This window comes from Bos mutus, chromosome 22, assembly GCF_027580195.1.
Source record: "Bos mutus isolate GX-2022 chromosome 22, NWIPB_WYAK_1.1, whole genome shotgun sequence".
In the NCBI taxonomy this organism is placed as follows: domain Eukaryota; kingdom Metazoa; phylum Chordata; class Mammalia; order Artiodactyla; family Bovidae; genus Bos; species Bos mutus.
The window spans coordinates 70,015,070-70,037,112 of record NC_091638.1 but is presented as its reverse complement, the minus strand read 5'-3'; the positions used below and the strand labels follow the sequence as shown (position 1 = coordinate 70,037,112).

Genomic DNA, 22,043 nt, shown 5'->3' with positions numbered 1-22,043 from the left:
TTTTTTATTCTCCTAATATCCTAATCCTGATTCTCTGATTTACTCATCTGCTTATTCTTCTTTTGAATGACAAGGACACTGAGGCTAAAAGATATTCAATTAACTTCTCAAGGTACATACCTGGCAAGTGGCAGAGCCATTGTATAACACCAGGTAATAAAGTCTGGGCGTAAAATCTACTACTCCAAGATCTCCTCTGATTCTGTCCTTAGATTTAATGCCAGGCATTTCATTCATGAAGACGCAACATGCTAGGATTTCCCTTAAAGAGGCTGACTCATGGACCAAAATTAAGCCTGTCCGGAGAATTAGTCTCCTTCCTGAAAAAAATGTTTTTTCTACCAAGAGCAGCCAACTGAGAACCAAGCTCAGTTGCCAGACTTTGAAAAATGAAGCTTTGGACCTAAATTCAAGTAACTCTTCAATTAGTGCCTTCCTGACCTAAATCTACAATCTTGACCCCCCTTTTGATTCCCAGTGGGCAAATTGAGTGTCATGCCAAAATGCCATTGTCACTACACAATTTCCCTTTAACTCCACAACTCTCCATTCATAACACTGTACACCTGTCATTACATATTCAGTGTCTGTATTTTCCAGTAGAAACAAAGGGAAGTCATCTACCTGGTCCTCTGTTGGGAACCTCACAAAGCCTACAATTATGCGACCACTGAACAGTTTGTTTTGTTGAAGGTCCTGAGATCCGCCATGCAGGAGGAGCTGGAGGCAGCAGAGACCAAACCTTCTGTGCTTGACTTGTTCCGCACACCCAACCTGCGTAAAAGGATCTGTCTCCTGTCCTTTGTGAGGTGGGCTTCACACAGTACATGAGGGATGTTAAAATAGTGGAGATGTGATTGTATTTGTTATTTCAACATCTATAACATGCTAGAGGGGCAGATTTGAGACAAAGTATGAGGAAGTTAAGAATATGGTTGCCATGTTTGGCTAAAAGTGAAAAGGTTATGAAAAGACAAGCACGGAAGTAATTATACAATGAGGAGTTCTGTTTGTCACACCACCCTACCAGGCTCATCACTGCAGATGCTGAGAATGTCAATCATGGCACATGATTGGCTATGAGTATCTTGGCTATAAGTTTCTTCACTTGTTCTAATTTTAATTAAAGTAAAACTACAAATAGTAAAATGAACAAATATATGCTGTTCAATGAACAATTCCATACACAGATAGCCATCACCCAGATCAAGGTATAGAAAAAAAGCTAAAATTCTAGAAGGCTCCATCATATCTCCCCTATAGCAAAACTCTCTCCCCGGAAGTGTAATAACAATTGTGACCTCCATCATCATACAATCATTTTAGATAATTTTAAAGTGATAATCTTGCAAGGAATTATTTCACAAAATAGACCATTCCTTAATAGTTTATCGCCAACACTGCCTGTCTGGGCCAATATTATTGCAATTTGTAGGACCTATAGTCTAAACTTATGTGTTTTTCACCTTTGTTCACCACAGATTTGCAAATGTGCTGACCCATTTTGGCCTGACTCTCCACCTCCAGCACTTGGGGAGCAATATTTTCATGTTCCAGATTCTCTTTGGCATAGTCACCATCCCAGCTAATTACGCCGCTCTTTTGGCACTGAATCACCTGGGCCGTCGAATAACCCAGATGCTTTTCATATTTCTGCTGGCCGTCTCCACTCTAACCATCACATGTGTGTCTGAAGGTAAGAAAAGGCCAAATATTCAAGAAAGAAAATGTCTTCCCCGTCCTCATTTCTCATGAATTGTACTGGTCACACCTATTGCAAGCAAGAAGAAAATGGAGACTGGGTTCTAACAATTCCCCGAAACCAATCTGGAGTTTTAGTACATGTGCATGCTAAGTCACTTCAGTCTTGTCTGACTCTTTGTGACCCTATGGACTGTACCCCACCAGGATCCTCTGTCTATGGGATTCTCTAGGCAAGAATACTGGAGTGGATTGCAATGCCCTCCTCTAGGGCATCTTTCTGTTTCAGGGTTTGAGCCTGCATTTCTTGCCTCTCCTGCATTGACAGGCGGGTTCTTTACCACTAGCGCCACCTAGGAAGCCCCAGGTGTTTTTAGTACATATTCTGCTATTAAGTTGCTGGAAAAAGAGCCAAAGATCTGTCAAGGTTGGCTCTGATATCATGTCCAAGAAGTATCTGGAAATTGATGCCATGTATTACTGGCAGTTTCTCTAAGATAGCATTTGATCACTTGGCTTTGCCCAGTCACGCTTCATTTGGGCCTTTGCTTGCTTGCTTGTTTGGCCCCCTGCAGTGGAAGTGCAGAATCTTAACCCCTGGATGGCCAGGGAAGCCCTGCCTTTTTATAGTAAGTATGAAGGGTCTAGGAGCTTCCCTGGTGGCTCAGCAGTAAAGAATCTGCTTGCAATGCAGGAGACGTGGGTTCAATCCCTAGGTTGGGAAGATCTCCAGGAGAAGGAAACAGCAACCTACTCCAGTATTCTTGCCTGGAGACCCCCATGGAGCCTGGCGAGCTACTGTCCATGAGATCTCAAAGAGTTGGACACGACTTAGTGACTAAACAACCACAACCTGGAGGATCTAGACCTTGTGGCTGCATCTCGTGCAAGGACACGATACTGTCACTTCCTCTCTTCAGGCTCTCTCTCTCTCTTTTTTTTTAATTAACTTATTTATCTTAATTGGAGGATACTTACTTGACAATATTGTGATGGTTTTTGCCATACATCGATATGAATCAGCCTCAGGTGTACATGTATCCCCATTCCAGAACCCCCCTCCCACCTCCCTCTCTACCCTATTCCTCTGGGTTGTCCCAGAGCACCAGCTTTGAGTGCCCTGCTTCATGCAGTGAACCATGACATTTTATTCCATGATTCTGTCTCCAGAATGTATATATATTCTCCAACTCTGGTTTAGGGGTGTGGTCTTGACCTCAAGAAAACAAAAATTTCTTATCTTCAGGCAGAGAAGAAATATCCATTAGGAACAAGTCACCGTAGTTAAGGGCCTCTCTTAGAATCAATTTCACTGAATTAAGCAATCATGTGTAATAAATAGGGAACCCAGATGGTCACCATGCTTCACGTGACTCCCAGTGTGCAGTTACATATTTTACATGATACTTGAGTAGCAGGTTCCACTCCTCATCTTTTTATTATTATTATTATTGGAACATAACTGTTTTACAATGTTGTGTTAGTTTCTGCTGTATGAAAAAAATGAATCAGCTATGTGTATACAGAGATCCCCTGCTTTTTGGAGCTCCCTCCTACCCACCCCCATCCCACCCATCTACCTCATCACAGGGCACTGAGCTGAGTTTCCTGTGCTATACAGCAATTTCTCACTAGCTAGCTATTTTACATGTGGTAGTATATATATATGTTAATCCTAGATTCCATCAGTTCAGTTCAGTCGCTCAGTCGTGTCTGACTCTTTGTGAATCCATGAATTGCAGCACGCCAGGCCTCCCTGTCCATCACCAATTCCCGGAGTTCACTCAGACTCACGTCCATCGAGTCAGTGATGCATCCAGCCATCTCATCCTCTGTCGTCCCCTTTTCCTCCTGCCCCCAATTCCTCCCAGCATCAGAGTCTTTTCCAATGTGTCAACTCTTCGCATTAGTTGGCCAAAGTACCAGAGTTTCAGCTTTAGCATCATTCCTTCCAAAGAACACCCAGGGCTGATCTCCTTTAGAATGGACTGGTTGGATCTCCTTGCAGTCCAAGTGACTCTCAAGAGTCTTCTCCTAGATTCTATACATATGCTTTAATATACAGTACTTGTTTTTCTCTTTCTGACTAACTTCACTCTGTATGACAGACTCCAGGATCAGCTACATCACTACAAAGGGTCCAACTTCATTCCTTTTTATGGCTGAATAATATTCCCTTGTATATATGTACCACCTCTTCTTTATCCATTCATTTGTCTGCTGATGGACATTCAGGTTGCTTTTACGTTCTAGCTATTGTTAACAGTGCTGCAATCAAATTGGAGTAGATGTGCTTTTATTTTTATTTTTTTATTATTATTTTTTTAACTTTAAAATATTATATTGGTTTTGCCATACATCAACATGCATCCACCATGGGTATACACGTGGTTTTCTCAGGATATATGCCCAGTAGTGGGATTTCTGGGCCATATGGTAGCTCTGTTTTTAGTCTTGCTCCTCTCTTCATCTTGAACAGCATCAGCAGAGCAAGTTTGCTGCCTTACAATCAACATCACTCCAATGTTGCAATATTCTTGTGAGATTTTCTGTAACTGGGTGGAAACTGACTGAACCTTGCCTTCAGTGTTTCCCGAGGGCTAGCATTCTTTCCTTTGTGAAGGTCCTTACTCCTGATTTTCTAACATTATTCTAAATCTAGTTGCTCTTCAAATTGTTCATTAACATAGCAGCCCTGCCCTTTTATTATATTCTTCTGCAATATAAGTCCCTTGTAAATATTGCATATGCACCAATGTTTCAAATTCATGAAGATTTAAGTGATGATCATACCCCTCAGAAACTGCCAACAAGAGTTCTACATTCTACCTCAAGGCCAGAGGAGACACAGAACAGAATTAGTGCCAGAGAACACCTGCTGGTCTCACCTTCTTTTTCCTCTTCTGCAAATCTCAGACATTCAAGGAGAATTGATGAAATAACCCAGACCCTTTTATTCATCATGAGTCCTAAAAAGTAGATAAGTCACATTTCTCAGCCTATTAGACACTGCACATTTTCGACCCCTGTGCAGCTTCTCTGCAATGTATACTTGCAAACACCTCCATTCAGATCTTCTTCATTTGTAATTACAGGAATGCAATTGCTTCAGCTCAGATTTCATGAGCCTCACTGGTCTTTCTCTCTCCAGAAATGCAGGCCGTGCGTATGGCTTTGGCAGCTTTAGCAACAGGAGTTTCTTTTGCCACATTTGCCAGTAATTTTTGCCATGGAAGTGAATTGATTCCTACTGTGCTCAGGTATACTGAAATCTCATGGATACTCTCAGGATCAAAACAGACCTTTCTGAGTTAACTGACATTTATTGAAGGAAGAAAAGAAGATTGGTTAGTTATCAAAGCAATCAATTATAATTACAAAACACCAGCAATTTATAAGCAAATTTATTTAAAGCAGACTTTGTTGGGCACTGGGTGATGCCCTTAAATGCATCATCTTATATAGTCTTCTGAACCACACAAAGGATAGATGGCATGAGTAATGGTATCTTTTTTAATGATCAAACTGTTTTTTAATGCACTTAATGTACTTGAATTTGAAAAAAATTGCTTATGATTAACAGAAAATTTCAAAAGCAAGCATATGTCATCAGCATATGTCTACTGCTATGCTATCTCCCATAATCAAAGCAAAATAATAAATCACAAATTATATTGTAGATTTGTACTTGACTTTCTTGTATTATTGTTTATACCCCAAGGGTAACATCTGTGGGAATCATGGGAATTGCTGCTAATACTGGGGCAGCCCTGGCTCCCCTCTTGATGATTCTAACGGTGTATTCCCCTCACCTGCCCTGGATCATCTACGGAGTCTTACCCATCCTCGCTGGTCTTGTTGTCCCACTCCTTCCTGAAACCAGGAATAAGCCTCTGCCTGATTCCATCCAGGATGTGGAAAATGAGTGAGTAAACCCTCTAAGTGTCCCTTGGGGGAGTTGTGCACTCAGGGTCTGTGACGAGGATGGCAAAACATGAGTTGAGACACTGTCCCCCAAACAAGCTAAGATCTAAGCTATTTCCAGGTGATCCATGCCTTTGGTTTAGCTAGAGTCTCATCCCTCCCCACAGTGACCTCAGACTCTCCCAAGCTTCCCTGGATCACCCAAACCAACATCAGTATGCACCAGTAGGTTCAGTGGTGAAGAAGCCAAAATTAGATGCTCTGGTGTGACATACACACTCCTAAAGGTGTTTCACAAACATGCACTGATCCAAACATGGGATTCTCATCCCTCAGACCCTGGCAGACCTCAGCCCAGAGAGGGCAGTAAGCTCTCTGAGATTGTTGGTGTCTGTAGGTCTGTGACCTGCCCAGGTCACTGAAGACCTGAGGGAGACCAAGGAGAAGACCAGAGCCCCTCCCCTCCCACAGATGGCAGTGTATCTCGGGGGAAAGAGTCCTACTGTGTTGCCTGTGAGATTTGGACCATCTGACTTTCCCTGGAAATGAAATGTTACAAAAAGAGAGAAGAAGAGTAGTAAATATTGGGATTCATGTATACCTGTGGCGGATTCATTTTGATATTTGGCAAAACTAATACAATTATGTAAAGTTTAAAAATAAAATAAAATTAGAGAAAAAAAAAAAATAAAGTGATGACTGGGAAAGGATTCTATGACTTTCTGTGTTCCATTTGCCTTTTCCAAAAACTTTTGACCAATGCAATGGTGTCCAAAAGTAAAAGTAGAAACTATTGAAACTGCCTTCCCAAAGTTTGCTCTGGGAGGTTGGTCTTTTTCTTCACAAGATTCATTCCAACTCTCAGGGCTGAGGTCACAGTTTTCACCCAAGCTGGTGGACAAAAGATTAGCTTATTCTAAAAAAATAAACATGTAGGGCATATAGGCTTCTTCCATGTCTTTTTATTTTTGTGTGTTTGCTTACTGATTTATTTGTATTTGTCCTAGGGAAAAAAGCTCAAGAAAAACAAAGCAGGAAGATACTTTCATGAAAGTGACACAGTGTTAAGGGATTCCAGGAATGAACTGTTAATCAAAGAGGAAGAAAAAATTGGTGTCTTTCCTAAATACTAACAAAATGTGAAGAATAAATAAAACAAACTGTATGATAAAAACATAGATCCATTGACTATTGTTGTACTAATTGCTAAATATTCAATACCTACAACCAATCATTGTAAGAGGTATGAAAGAAAATAGAATTATAAAAATATTTATATTAAAATGTTTATGTAATTGTAGAAACCTAGTATCATTTTCAAATAAAAAGAAATCCAGAAACAGACCATAGTATTTTAACATTTAATATATCATAATTTGGGCATAAGTCACTAGAGGAAATAGAGTATTGTGCAAAAAAAAAAAAAAAATAGCATTAACCATGTGGTTAGAAGTTGCTAATAATTTGATCACATAGTAAACCAGAAAAATCTACCTGAATAAAGTTAAATGGAACAAATAAACAAAAGAGATGATTATACTGCTTTCTTTCTGTTTTGAATGACTTTTATCTCATTTTCTTACCTAATTACTCCAGCTGGGACTTCCAGTGCTATGTTGAATAGAAGTGTCAAGAGTGGACATTCTTGCCCTGTTCCTCATATTAAAGGAAACACTTACAGTTTCCCCTGTTAAGTACAATGCTAGCTGTGGGCTTCTCACAGATAGCCTTTAGTATGTTCAGGCAATTTCCTTCTATTCCTGTCTATTAGTGTTTTATCACAAAAGGGTGTCATTTTTGTGAAATTCTTTTCTGCATTCATTGAGATGATCATTTGATTTTTATCCCTCATTCTGTTAATGTGGCATGTCACATTATTGACCTGATGTGTTGAACCATCCTTACATATCAGCGGTAAATCCCACATGGTCATGATGTATAACCCTTTTAACAAGCTGTCAAATTATTTTCTAACATTTTGTTGGGAATTTTTGTGTCTACATTCATCAGGAATACTGGCCTATAACATTCTTTTCTTGTATTAATAGTATCTTTAACTTTGGTATCAGGATAATGCTAGCCTCAAAATATTAATTTGGGAGTGTTCCCTCTTCTTCAATTTCTGAAAGAGTTTTGAGAACTTGTGTTAATTCTTTAAGTGTCTGGTAGAATGCATCTGTGAAACCATCTAGTCTCGAGCTTTTCTTTGTTATAACAAAGTGCGTATGTGCTCAGTCATGTCCAACTCTTAGCAACCCTTTGGCCTCTAGCCCTCCAGGCTCCTCTGTCCATGGGATTTTTCAGGCAAGAATGCTGGAGCGGGATCTCCTCCAAGGGATCTTCCTGACCCAGGGATCTGACCCATGTCTCCTGAGTCTTCCATGTTGACAAGTGGATTCTTTACCACTGAGCCATCCGAGAAGTCTGGCACCGAGGCTTGGGTGGTTCAGCTGATAAGGAACTTGCCTGTCAATACAGGAGATGCAAATTCAATCCCTGGGTCAGGAAAATTCCCCTGGAGTGGAAAAGGGCAACCCGCTCCAGTATTCTTGCCTGGGAAATTCCATGGACAGAGGGGTCCATGGGGTTGCAAAGAGTTGGACACAACTGAGGGCACATGCACCATTTTCTTTGTTGGGAGATTTTAAATTAATGATTTAATTTACTTCCTCATTATTGGTCTGTTCAGAATTTTTTTATTTCTTCCAGATTCTAGGAATTTATATCTTATAGGTTACCCAATTAGTTGACGTATAATTGTTCATAGTAGTGTCCTATGATCTTTTTAATTTCTCTGGCATGAGTGGTAATGTCTCTTCTTTTTCACTTCTGATTTCATTTATTTGTCTCCTCTTTTTTGCATTAGTGAAAAAATATCGGTTTTATTTTATTTTTTCCAAAACATTACTTAGTTTTGGGTTTTTTAAATTGTGTCTGCTATTTCATTTATTTCTGCTCTAATCTTTAATGTTTCCTTCCTCCTGTTAATTTAGGCTCAGTTTCTTCTTTTTCTAGTTTCTTGAAGTGTAAAGTTACGATTTTTAATTTGAGATATTTCTTCTTTTTAGTGAAAGCACTTATTACTATAAATTTCCCTCTTAGTACTACTTTGCTGCATACCATAGTTTAGATACCTTGCACTTTCATTTTTGTTTGTCTCAAGATATTAACTAATTTCCTTTTTGATTTCTTTTTTGGCCCACTGGTTGTTCAAGAGTATTTGGTTAAATTTCCACATATTTATGAATTTTCCAATTTTCCTCATATTATTGATTTATAGTTCTATTTCACTGTGCTTGCAGAAAAAACTTAGTATGATTTCAATGACTATGATTTTATTTGTAGAAGACCCTAAAGACTTCACACACACACAAAAAAGAAACTGTGAGAACTAATGAACAAATGCAATAACATTGCTGGATACAAATTCAATAAGCAAAAATCAGTTGCATTTCAATACACTAATAATGAACTATCCAAGACAGAAATTAAGAAAACAATTTCATTTGTAATAGCAAAAAAAGAATAAGACAGAATGAAGAAGTGAAAAACTTGTACTTTGCAAATTATATGAAGTAATGGGAATGGATGCCATGATCTTAGTTTTTTGAATGTTGATTTTTATGCCAGCTTTTTCACTCTCCTCTTTCATCTTCATCAAGAGGCTCTTTAATTCGTCTTCACTTTCTGCCATAAGTGTGGTGTCATCTGCATATCTGAGGTTATTGATACTTCTCCCGGCAATCTTGATTCCAGCTTGTACTTCATCCAGCCCGGTATTTCACATGATGTACTCTGCATATAAGTTAAATAAGCAGGATGACAATATACAGCCTTGATGTACTCCTTTTCCTATTTGGAACCAGTCTGTTGTTCCATGTCTGGTTCTACCTGTTGCTCCTTGACCTGCATACAGGTTTCTCAGGAGGCAGGTCAGGTGTCCTGATAGTCTCTTTAAGAATTACCAAAGCAATCTATAGATTCAATGCAATCCCTATCAAGATACCAATGATATTTGTCACAGAGCTAGAACAAATAATTTCACAATTTGTATGGAAATACAAAAAACCTCGAATAGCCAAAGCAATCTTGAGAAAGAAGAATGGAACTGGAGGAATCAACCTGCCTCACTTCAGGCTCTACTACAAAGCCACAGTCATCAAGACAGTATGGTACTGGCACAAAGACAGAAATATAGATCAATGGAACAAAATAGAAAGCCCAGAGATAAATCCACACACCTATGGACACCTTATCTTTGACAAAGGAGGCAAGAATACACAAGGGATTAAAGACAATCTCTTTAACAAGTGGTGCTGGGGAAACTGGTCAACCACTTGTAAAAGAATGAAACTAGAACACTCTCTAACACCATACACAAAAATAAACTCAAAATGGATTAAAGATTTAAACATAAGACCAGAAACTATAAAACTCCTAGAGGAGAACATAGGAAAAACACTCTCCAACATACATCACAGCAGGATCCTCTATGACCCACCTCCCAGAATATTGGAAATAAAAGCAAAAATAAACAAATGGGACCTAATTAAACTTAAAAGCTTCTGAACAACAAAGGAAACTATAAACAAGGTGAAAAGACAGCCTTCAGAATGGGAGAAAATAATAGCAAATGAAGCAACTGACAAACAACTAATCTCAAAAATATACAAGCAACTCCTGCAGCTCAATTCCAGAAAAATAAACGACCCAATCAAAAAATGGGCCAAAGAACTAAATAAACATTTCTCCAAAGAAGACATACAGATGGCTAACAAACACATGAAAAGATGCTCAACATCACTCATTATCAGAGGAATCCACTAGCTTTGTTTGTAGTGATGCTTCCTAAGGCCCACTTGACTTCACATTCCAGATGTCTGGCTCTAGGTGAATGATCACACCATCGTGATTATCTGGGTCATAAAGATCTTTTTGTGTAGTTCTTCTGTGTATTCTAGCCACCTCTTCTTAATATCTTCTGCTTCTGTTAGGTCCATATCATTTCTGTCCTTTATCAAGCCCATCTTTGCATGAAATATTCCCTTGGTATCTCTAATTTTCTTTTTCCTTTTTTTTTTTTTTGCATTTTATTTTATTTTTTTATTTTTTCGCTTTTTTTAAATTACTTTACAATATTGTATTGGTTTTTCCATACATCAACATGAATCCGCCACAGGTATACACGTGTTCCCCATCCTGAACCCCCCTCCCTCCTCCCTCCCCGTACCATCCCTCTTACTGCTGGGCATACACACTGAGGAAACCAGAATTGAAAGAGATACGTGTACCCCAATGTTCATCGCAGCACTGTTTATAATAGCCAGGACATGGAAGCAATCTAATTTTCTTGAAGAGATCTCTAGCCTTTCCCATTCCATTGTTTCCCTCTATTTCTTTGCATTGATCATTGAGGAAGGCTTTCTTATCTCTCCTTGCTATTCTTTGGAACTCTGCATTTAGATGTTTATATCTTTCCTTTTCTCCTTTGCTTTTAACTTCTCTTCTTTTCACAGCTATTTGTAAGGTCTCCTCAGACAGCCATTTTGCTTTTTTGCATTTCTTTTCCATGGGGATGGTCTTGATCCCTGTTTCCTGTACAATGTCACGAACCTCCATCCATAGTTCATCAGGCACTGTATCAGATCTAGTCCCTTAAATCTATTTCTCACTCCACTGTATAATCATATGGGATTTGATTTAGGTCATACCTGAATGGTCTAGTAGTTTTCCCCACTTTCTTCAATTTAAGTCTGAATGTGGCAATAAGGAGTTCATGATCTGAGCCACAGCCAGCTCCCTGTTTTGTTTTTGCTGACTGTATAGAGCTTCTCCATCTTTGTAACTCCATACCCTAAACCAGAAAAAGAGTCTAATAAACTTAAATGGAATCCATAAACCACAATTTTCAATAGAAAATGCTACAAAACTGTGGAATATTTTTTAAATAACAGAAGTATTTTTATTTTTTTACTTTACAATATTGTATTGGTTTTGCCATACATCAACATGAATCTTCCACGGGTGTACACACGCTCCCCATCCTGAACCTCCCTCCCACCTCCCTTCCCATACCATCCCTCTGGGTCACCCCAGTGCACCAACCCCAAGCATCCTGTATCCTGCATCGAACCTGGACTGGCGATTCGTTTCTTATATGATATTATACATGTTTCAATGCCATTCTCCATTGTGCTAGGTCTTCAATGCTGTGTGGGCTTTTCTCTAGTTACGGCAAGCGGGGTCTACTCTCTAGCTGCTGTGCACAGGCTTCTCATTGCAATGGCTTCTCCTGTTTTGGAGCATGGGCTCTAGGGCACATGGGCTCAGTAGTTGCAGCTCTCAGGCTCTAGAGCACAGGCTCAATAGTTGTGGCGCACAGGCTTAGCTGCTCTGTGGCATGTGGGATCCTCCTGGATGAGGAATCAAACCTGTGTCTCCTGCACTGACAGGTGGATTCTTTACCCCTAGTCACCAGGGAAGTTTCACGAGTATTTTTTTAAGTCTACAGTAGGAAGATACATTTCTATTTCTATTAGTTTGTTTGGCCATTCCTGATATCGTCTTTGCTGGCTCTATCTTCTCAATGCTCTACTTAAAATCAGAGTTCTAAAAGCTCATCCTTAGCCTTCTTCTCTTTTCATTTTATATGATCTGCTCTGGTGCTCCTGACACTGATAGGTACTTGGTCTGCAGCTATACCTGCTATATAAATGCAAACAGTGACAGATTTTATTATCTTGGTCTCCAAAATCACTGCAGGATGGTGGCTGCAGCCATGCTATTAAAAGACACCTGCCCCTTGCAAGAAAAGCTGTGATGAACCTAGACAGTGTATTAAAAAGCAGAGACATCACTTTGCCTACAAAGGTCCATATAGTCAAAGTTGTTTTTCCACTAGTCCTGTACCTATGTGAGAATTGGACCATAAAGAAGCCTGGTGTGCTGCAGTTCATGGGGTCACAAAAAGTCAGACATGACTGGGTGACTGAACAACAATTATACCTGCTATGTCTACAGCTTAGACTCACTATTTTGTCTAAAGAAGTGTTTCAAATCCCAAGTAGAAAACCCTACATAGATATCAAAAAAAAAAAAAGGAAAGCAAAATTTTGCCTTTCCTTTATTCTGAATTTAGACAATGTCAGTCCAATGCACAAAAAAGAAACTGAGGAGTCGGTTTGATTTCTTCCCTTTTCCTATTCCTAAATCCAGTATTCAATGATTTGCCAGGTGACCAAGATGGTGGAGGAGGAAGACCCAAAACTCACCTCCTACATGGACATACCAAAATTACTACTACTAGAACAAATATCTATGAGAACACTCTGAAGACTAGCAGAAAAGATGGTCCACAACTAAAGACATAAAGAAGGAACAACAGCGAGCCAGGAGGAGGAGGGACAGAGACATAATATTGTCAGGATGCAGACCCCCCAGATCAGTGAGGGCCTAGGGAAGACTGTCACAAATGGGAGGACTGTCATAACTGTAGAGGTCTTCCTCAAGGATTGAGGGATCCAACCCCCACATTAGGCTCCCTAGCCCAAGGGTCCTGCTCCAGGAAAACAAGACCCCAAAAACATCTCATTTGAAAACCAGCAGGATTATATTCAAAAGAATCAGAGAGCTGTAGGAGACACTCTGCTTTTAAATGGGGCATGCAACATCTCACAAGCCCCAAGTCCTATCACAGAAGCACAGAGGCAATAGTTTGAAAGGAGACTGGTTGATCTTGGAGAGCCTCCTGGAGAGGCAAAGGGAACTGGGACTACCCGCTGGAGACACTGGCAGCAGTCAGTTTGGGGAGCTTGTTCTATCTCAGTAACACTGGAACTGGTACAATCAAAGAATTCTGAAATCCTTCCTGTAGCCCACTGGGAACCTGGCCCCACTCTCCAGCAAGAAGAGGACCAGCAATGGGCAAAGAGGAGCCATATTTCTCCCACCCTACCTCCCTGAGCCCCGGGGCACTTAGAAAATCAAAAGAAGATTTGAAGAAGCAAGTCTCAGAAAGGCAGGGGTGGGGGTCCCTCTGGAGCCCCCAAAGCAGGAATTTGGGAATTTTTATGCTGAACCCATTAAAACGACTCAGACCAACAATTTACCTTCTGCGCATCTCTTCAGCCAAGTTTAAAATTCCCAGGAGACAAATGTTTGCTTAGAATGATTCTCTGGCAACCTCATACATATTTCCCATCTGGTTGACCCTAGCTGTGAATGATAAATCCAAGGGCAGGGATACCCCATTTAAGATAGGTCAGTTTAGTTCAAATTTATTCATCCATGGCCAGGAATACACAGCTCTTTTATAAGTAGCCAGGGGATAAGCTCTTTTCTCTCTGAATAAATGTCCTTCCCTCAATTCCTCCTTTTGTTGTTGTTCAGTCACTATATCGTATCTGAATCTTTGCGACCTCATGGACTGCAGCACACCAGGCTCTTCTGTCCTCCACTATCTCCCAGAGTTTGCTCAAATTCCTGTCCATCGAGTCGGTGATGCTAACACATATTCTCTGCCACCTCCTTCTTTTTTTGCCTTCAATCTTTCCCAGCATCAGGGTTTTTTCCAATGAGTCAGCACTTTGCATCAAGTGGCCAAAATATTGGAGCTTCAACTTCAGCATCAGTCTTTCCAATGAATATTCAGGGTTCCTCGAAGTCCAAGGAACTCTCAAGAGTCTTCTCCAGCACCACAAATTGAAAGCATCAACTCTTTGGCACTTCCTCCTATTGGAAGGACTAATACATTTCTGGGTAGTTATTATGATGCTGTATTAACAGGGTAGGAACAGCTTCATTTTCCATGCATTTGGGTTTCATACAATCTTAATGTATTAGAACATTAAAATTCACCTTTGATAGGCTGCTCTTCATACACCAATGGTTAAGCATTTGGCTCTACTGAGCAACTATTATGAGATGAGATGGTTGGATAGCATCACCTACTCAGTGGACATGAACTTGGGCAAACTCTGGGAGATGGTGAGGGACAGGAAGGCCTGGCATACTGTAGTCCAAAGGGTGGACTTATAAGTGCACAAACTCTGCTGTATAGTCAAAGATGGTGGTACTGCTGCCAAAATGGGATTACTAGTCTGGTAGGCAATATAATAGTTGCTGTTGTTGTTCAGTCGCTGAGTTGTATCTGGCTCTTTGCCACCTCACTGGCAAACTCCAGCAGACAGTGAGGAACAGGAAGGCAGGGCATGCTGTAGTCCATAGGGTGGCAAAGATTGACTGGTATGATCTTCTTGCTGTCCAAGGGACTCTCAAGAGTCTTCTCCACAGTTCAAAAGCATCAATTCTTCAGCACTCAGCTTTCTTTATGGTCCAACTTTCACATCCATATATGACTAGTGGAAAAAACACAGCTTTGACTCTATGGACCTTTGTCAGCAAAGTGATGTCTCTGCTTTTTAATATGCTATCTAGGTTGGTCAAAGCTTTTCTTCCAAGGCACAAGCATCTTTTAATTTCATGGCTGCAATCACCATCTGCAGTGATTTTGGAGTCCAAGAAGATAAAGTCTGTCACTGTTTCCATTGTTTCTCCGTCTATTTGCCATGAAGTGATGGGACCAAATGCCATGATCTTAGTTTTTCGAATGTTGAGTTTTAAGCCAGGTTTTTCACTCTCCTCTTTCACCTTCATCATGAGGTTCTCTAGCTCCTCAGTCCTTTCTGCCATTAGGATGGTATCATCTTCGTATCTGAGGTTATTGATATTTCTCCCTGCAATCTTCATCCCAGTTTGCACTTCATCCAGCCCAGCATTTCTCATGATTTACCCTGAATATAGGTTAAATAAGGAAGGTGACAATATATAGCCTTGACGTACTCCTATCCCAATTTGGAACAAGTCTGTTGTTCCATTTCCAGTTCTAACTGTTGCTTCTTGACCTGCATACAGATTTCTCAGGAGGCAGGTAAGATGATCTGGTATTCCCACCTCTTTAATAATTTTTCACAGTTTGTTGTGATCCACACAAAGGCTTTAGTGTAGTCAATGAAGCAGGTATTTTTCTGGAATTCTCTTGCTTTTTCTATGATCCAACAGATCTTGGCAATTTGATCTCTGGCTCCTTTGCCTTTTCTAAATCCAGCTTGTACATCTGGAAGTTCTCAGTTTAAGGGCTGTTGAAACCTAGCTTGAAGGATTTTGAACATTACCTTGCTAGCATGTGAAATGAATGCAAGTGTGTGGTAGTCTGAACATTCTTTGGTATTGCCCTTCTTTAGGATTGGAATGAAAACTGACCTTTTCCAGTCCTGTGGCCACACTGAGTTTTCAAATTTTGCTGGCATATTGAGTGCAGCACTTTCACAGCATCATCATTTAGGATTTGAAATAGCTCAGCTGGAATTCCATCACCTCCACTAGCTTTGTTTGTAGTAATGCTTCCTAAGGACCAGTTGAGTTCACACTCCAGGATTACTTACCTGTGTTTGGAAGATGACGGCTCAACCACACAAAATATCCTTTCCATACTTTTCTTAATATTAATATCTGGCCGGGTCCTCCTGTTTGGCATCTGGGCAATGCTCTTAGACGAGGCTTGATTAGCTCCACCCCCGCCCCACCCTTCCAGAGACCAGCCTTGCCGATTAGAAATCCTGAGTGTAAGCCCCTAAAAGGTAATTTCTTCACTGTTAGAGCACTGTTTTCCTATTGCCCTGTGAAGTCCCAGGGCTGCCCTGGACAACCACCCACCGGGCACAGACATATGGAAGAAGAGAACCCTCAGTGTCTGCATGTGAGCAAGACATACTGCAACTTCTTGCTTTATCCCTGAGCCTAGATGCTAGTGAAGCCTGCTTCTGATGCAGTGTGCCAGAATGGGCTCCCTGAGACTCCAGAGCACCCAGGCAAGCTCTGCCACAGCCACAGGAGGTCAGGCGAGGGGCAAGGGGCCAGGGGTGGGGGTGACATGTGACCCTGTGCAGCATCAATCCTGGATTTGCATCAAAGAGGTACAAAAAGAAAAGATTAACTTTTCTCCCACCACTTCCCAGTAGAGAGGACACACTTTGTTGCTTCAGCCCTGAGAGAGATACTGTCAGTGTCCGTATCCTGCAGGGACTTCCTGTCCAAAGGCATCATGCCTGTGTGCTTAGTCACTCAGTCATGTCCGACTCTTTGCGACCCTATAAACTGTAGCCTTCCAGGCTCCTCTGTCCATGGGATGCTCCAGGCAAGAATACTGGAGTGGATAACCATTCCCTTCTCCAAGGCATCTTCCCAACCCAGGAATCTAACCTACGTCTCCTGCATTGCAGGTGGATTCTTTATGGGCTGAGCCACCAAGGAAGCCTAAAATTACAATAGATCAGCTCAAAAATTTATCCTACTCATGAGTATCTGTTAATATTCATCCAACAGCCAAAGTCTGATATAAAGATTATGCGCAATTGATTTTGCCTTCGCTGTGGGTGAGGAACCCTTTGTCCCTGCCCCACATAGGCCTCTTCATTATGCATCTTCTGGCCTTAATTACCTCTTCCCGCATTTCATTATAACACAGCTCTTGATCCCAAAGTCCTTATTTTGCCAAGTGGAGACATTACTGCTATAAACATTTATCCACTTAAAGGACTGGGCAAAGCTGGGTGAGTGGGTGCAACCTGTTCACAGTGGGCACAGAGTCTGCGACAGAGATAATGAACACACAGACCCACGGAGTCAGTGATGGTCATCAGGAGGCTGGGATTGACAGATACACAGTACTATATATAAAATAACAAGTACTTACTATACAGCACAGGGAACTCTACTCAATATTCTGTAATAACCTATATGGGAAAAGAAGCTGAAAAAGAATATGTGTATTAAATCACATCAGTCGTGTCTGACTCTTTGCAACCCTATGGACGGTAACCTGCCAGGCTCCTCTGTCCATAGGATTCTCCAGGCAAGAATACTGGAGTGAATTGCCATGCCTTCCTCCAGGGGATCTTCCCAACCCAGGGATCGAACCCGAGTCTCATGTCGCCTGCATTGGCAGGCGGGTTCATTACCACTAGGGCCACCTGGGAAGCCCTGAAAAAGAATAGATACATGTATTTTATATAAGGGAATCACGTTGCTGTACACCTGAAACGCAACATTGGAAATCAACTATACCCCAAAATTAAATAAAAATTAAAATTAAATAAAATTCACTCTAATTTACAAAAAAAAAAAACAAACCGTGCCTGGAACAGGGTTAGCACTCTGCTGTCACTGCTGTCCTTGGCATTATTACTTTACTCCCATGAACTGTTGGGAGCCTGTCCCTGAAGGCTTCGGGTCTAGCACATGCCCTCCCCCAAGGCTAGCCTGTCGTGAAGTTTCGGACTCTGCTTCACCCACAGCTGCTCCATTTTTCCTGTTTCTGGCATTGAGCAGCTCCATGATATTCTGCCTGCAGGGAGGGTTCCGCTGCTCAGGCAAAGCTTGGAAAGCACTGCTCTGGAAAATCCCCTGAAGACAGATCTCCCTTGTTTTTCCAGCTCAGACTGTCTCCCCACCACCTTGGTCACAGCTCACAGGCTCATGCAAATGTCGGGCGAGCCCTCCTGCATCAAGATGGAAAGGCCAGGAAGCTGTGGCCTCGGTCAAATTTTTTTTTCCTCAGTCGATTGTCTTTTTCAAACACCCTTCTTTTGAAACACAACTGGAAGAATCCACAATCACTCATTTACAAGGCCTCCCCCACATCGCTACAAACTCACGTATGCTTTACCTTACAAGGCCTCCCCCACATCGCTACAAACTCACGTATGCTTTACCTTACAAGGCCTCCCCCACATCGCTACAAACTCACGTATGCTTTACCTTACAAGGCCTCCCCCACATCGCTACAAACTCACGTATGCTTTACCTTACAAGGCCTCCCCCACATCGCTACAAACTCACGTATGCTTTACCTTACAAGGCCTTCCGCCTACATCGCTACAAACTCACGTATGCTTTACCTTACAAGGCCTCCCCCACATCGCTACAAACTCACGTATGCTTTACCTTACAAGGCCTCCCCCACATCGCTACAAACTCACGATGCTTTACCTTACAAGGCCTCCCCACATTGCTACAAACTCACGTATGCTTTACCTTACAAGGCCTCCCCCACATCGCTACAAACTCACGTGTGCTTTACCTTACAAGGCCTCCCCTACATCGCTACAAACTCACGATGCTTTACCTTACAAGGCCTCCCCACATCGCTACAAACTCACGTGATGCTTTACCTTACAAGGCCTCCCCACATCGCTACAAACTCACGTGATGCTTTACCTTACAAGGCCTCCCCACATCGCTACAAACTCACGATGCTTTACCTTACAAGGCCTCCCCACATCGCTACAAACTCACGATGCTTTACCTTACAAGGCCTTCCGCCTACATCGCTACAAACTCACGATGCTTTACCTTACAAGGCCTTCCCCCTACATCGCTACAAACTCACATATGCTTTACCTACAAGGCCTCCCCACATCGCTACAAACTCACGTGATGCTTTACCTTACAAGGCCTTCCCCACATCGCTACAAACTCACGATGCTTTACCTTACAAGGCCTCCCCACATCGCTACAAACTCACGATGCTTTACCTTACAAGGCCTCCCCACATCGCTACAAACTCACGATGCTTTACCTTACAAGGCCTCCCCACATCGCTACAAACTCACGTATGCTTTACCTTACAAGGCCTCCCCCACATCGCTACAAACTCACGTATGCTTTACCTTACAAGGCCTTCCGCCTACATCGCTACAAACTCACGTATGCTTTACCTTACAAGGCCTTCCCCCTACATCGCTACAAACTCACATATGCTTTACCTTACAAGGCCTCCCCCACATCGCTACAAACTCACGTATGCTTTACCTTACAAGGCCTCCCCACATCGCTACAAACTCACGTATGCTTTACCTTACAAGGCCTCCCCATATCGCTACAAACTCACGATGCTTTACCTTACAAGGCCTCCCCACATCGCTACAAACTCACGTATGCTTTACCTTACAAGGCCTCCCCCACATCGCTACAAACTCACGTATGCTTTACCTTACAAGGCCTCCCCCACATCGCTACAAACTCACGTATGCTTTACCTTACAAGGCCTCCCCCACATCGCTACAAACTCACGTATGCTTTACCTTACAAGGCCTCCCCCACATCGCTACAAACTCACGTATGCTTTACCTTTTAAGTTGAAGCAATTTTTAAGAATCCACAATCACTCATTTACAAGGCCTCCCCCTACATCGCTACAAACTCACATATGCTTTACCTTTTAAGTTGAAGCAATTTTTAAGAATCCACAATCACTCATTTACAAGGCCTCCCCCTACATCGCTACAAACTCACATATGCTTTACCTTTTAAGTTGAAGCAATTTTTCTGAAAACATAAAAATTATCTTTTTTATATTTAACCTAGAAAACTAAATGCTTTTCAATATCCATCACCATAATTTAACAAATTTTAAAAAATGAACCACTTTCTCTGCACCAAGAAACATCACCGGCGCAGTCAACAATTAGCTGCCTTCTCATTAAAGCGTCTGCTCAGCTGGCTGACAACGGGCTGGCTGGCTTCAAAAGCACAGGGAACAGACCCTTCCGGAGAACAGAACTTTGAGTTTGAACTCAGCCTTCTTAGAGTTTGTTTAACCCTGTATTGTTCTGTTACAGCGTTAACAGAAGTTTCACTAGGAACAGCCTGGGGTCAGACTGTATCCAGCACCCCCACTCCTTATGTTGCTCTTGACTATGTGTGATATAAAAATCCTAGTCCTGCAGAATTGAGTCAACTTTCCCTTTAAAATCTTTACTTTTTTGAATGAGCTCCCCTCCCATAGGCCTGCAGGAAATCCGGTTCTGTCCCACAGTATTCCAGAGGACCCCCCACGGAATCTCTGGTCAGCTTGCTTCTAATGCACTCCCTCTCAGGTGCTACAAACCATGCATACCAGCCCCTTCATGTGTCAAACACAGCAAACACAAGGCTTGTGGATAACAAAAGGTGATTATAGGCATAAGACAAAAACTTAAAACCAGGAACCTGGGAGCAGCTTATCTCTATTCCCACTATCACTCCCGGGGTCCCCTCCATTTCTCCGCTCAGGCTCTGGCCTGCAGTCCCAGTGGTGGGGGTTCATTCCCATTGTGCCAGTTTGCATGTCTGACTGGCACAGTTCCCCTCCTATCTCCCAATGCCTGGCCAGCAAAACCAGATTCCTTTGTTGTCACAGTAATCTCTGCACAGGTTATTCAGGGTTTCCCAAAGTCCGTCTCTCCTCCATCATTAAACAAAACATCTGGGTTGTGCCTAGGAGCTGACAGCCCATGAGTCGCTTAGAATGGGTCTCCCCACCATTAACAACACAGCACATTGGTGTTCTCTGCTCCACGTGATAGGCCAAGTGAACCAATGCCACCACCGTCCCCACTTGCCCATGCGTGCCAAAGCAAAAAAGAACAGACACTAAAAAAAAAAAACAAAAAAACCCACAAACCTATAGTTAACATCTCAGAAATATTTGCATTCATATGGCTTTCCCTTGGGATCTCCTCTCCAATTGTGGGTATGTGTTTTATATCTACAAGACTAAACAGGCTCATCCAAGTGCTTTCCAGGTGGTACTAGTGGTAAGCAATCCACCTGCCAAGGCAGGAGACGCTAGAGATGCAGGTTCAATCTCTGGGTTGGGAAGATGCCTGGAGAAGGAAATGGCAACCCACTCCAGTATTCTTGCCTGGAGAATCCCATGGACAGAAGAGCCTAGCAAGCTATAGTCAAATGGGGTTGCAAAGAGTTGGACACAACGGAGCGCTCACACACACACACACACACACACACTCACACGGGGGTCCCATTCAAAGTAGAGTTCTTTTTACCCTAGAATGCAGCAACTGCTACAAGTTTTTAATGACACTTTAAGAAACTCTCTCCTCCTCATCTGCAAAGTGTGAAGAGTGCCTCCTAGAGCTCACGACTTTATGGACAGCTTGGAAGCAGGGGGAGCCCACTGTCCAGTAGGTGGTCTCCAACCCATGCTCCACTGTGTCTTGCATCCCTCCAACCATCTCAGAACTACTCACTTCCATCCCAGACCACCACTCCTGGGTTCAGACAAAGGTGGGCAGAGCCAGGGCTTGACATAGGGCAGACATTCCAACATGCTTGTTGGGTGAACTGAGTGAACATAAGCCCTGAAGATACTTCTGAGGGTCTCTGCCCCATCTAGTACAAAGCAGAAAGGACCCAGGGAAGTGTCTTTCTGTTCCGAACATAAGCAAGAAATAGATAAGTGCCTTATTTCAAAGTTACTAAATACATCCTGGTGCGAGAGAGTTATTTGTTAATCAAACAACACCCTGTTCCCTTGATTAATGATTAATATGGTCTGTGAGTTCAAAGTGACCTTCAGA

At 42.0% G+C, this 22,043-nt stretch overlaps 1 protein-coding gene across 1 annotated transcript in view; it reads left to right on the top strand.

The window, feature by feature from the left end:
• The window catches only part of LOC102282260 (organic anion transporter 7), a 29,414-nt gene extending 22,627 nt beyond the window's left edge, over nucleotides 1-6,787 (top strand). Inside the window, exons 6-10 of the mRNA XM_014477798.2 lie at nucleotides 694-809; nucleotides 1,482-1,696; nucleotides 4,853-4,961; nucleotides 5,423-5,626; nucleotides 6,633-6,787. Coding sequence (XP_014333284.2) covers nucleotides 694-809; nucleotides 1,482-1,696; nucleotides 4,853-4,961; nucleotides 5,423-5,626; nucleotides 6,633-6,693 — 705 coding nt within the window. The 3' untranslated portion in view covers nucleotides 6,694-6,787. The remainder of the gene's footprint in view (nucleotides 1-693; nucleotides 810-1,481; nucleotides 1,697-4,852; nucleotides 4,962-5,422; nucleotides 5,627-6,632) is intronic.
• The last annotated feature ends 15,256 nt before the right edge of the window (nucleotides 6,788-22,043 follow it).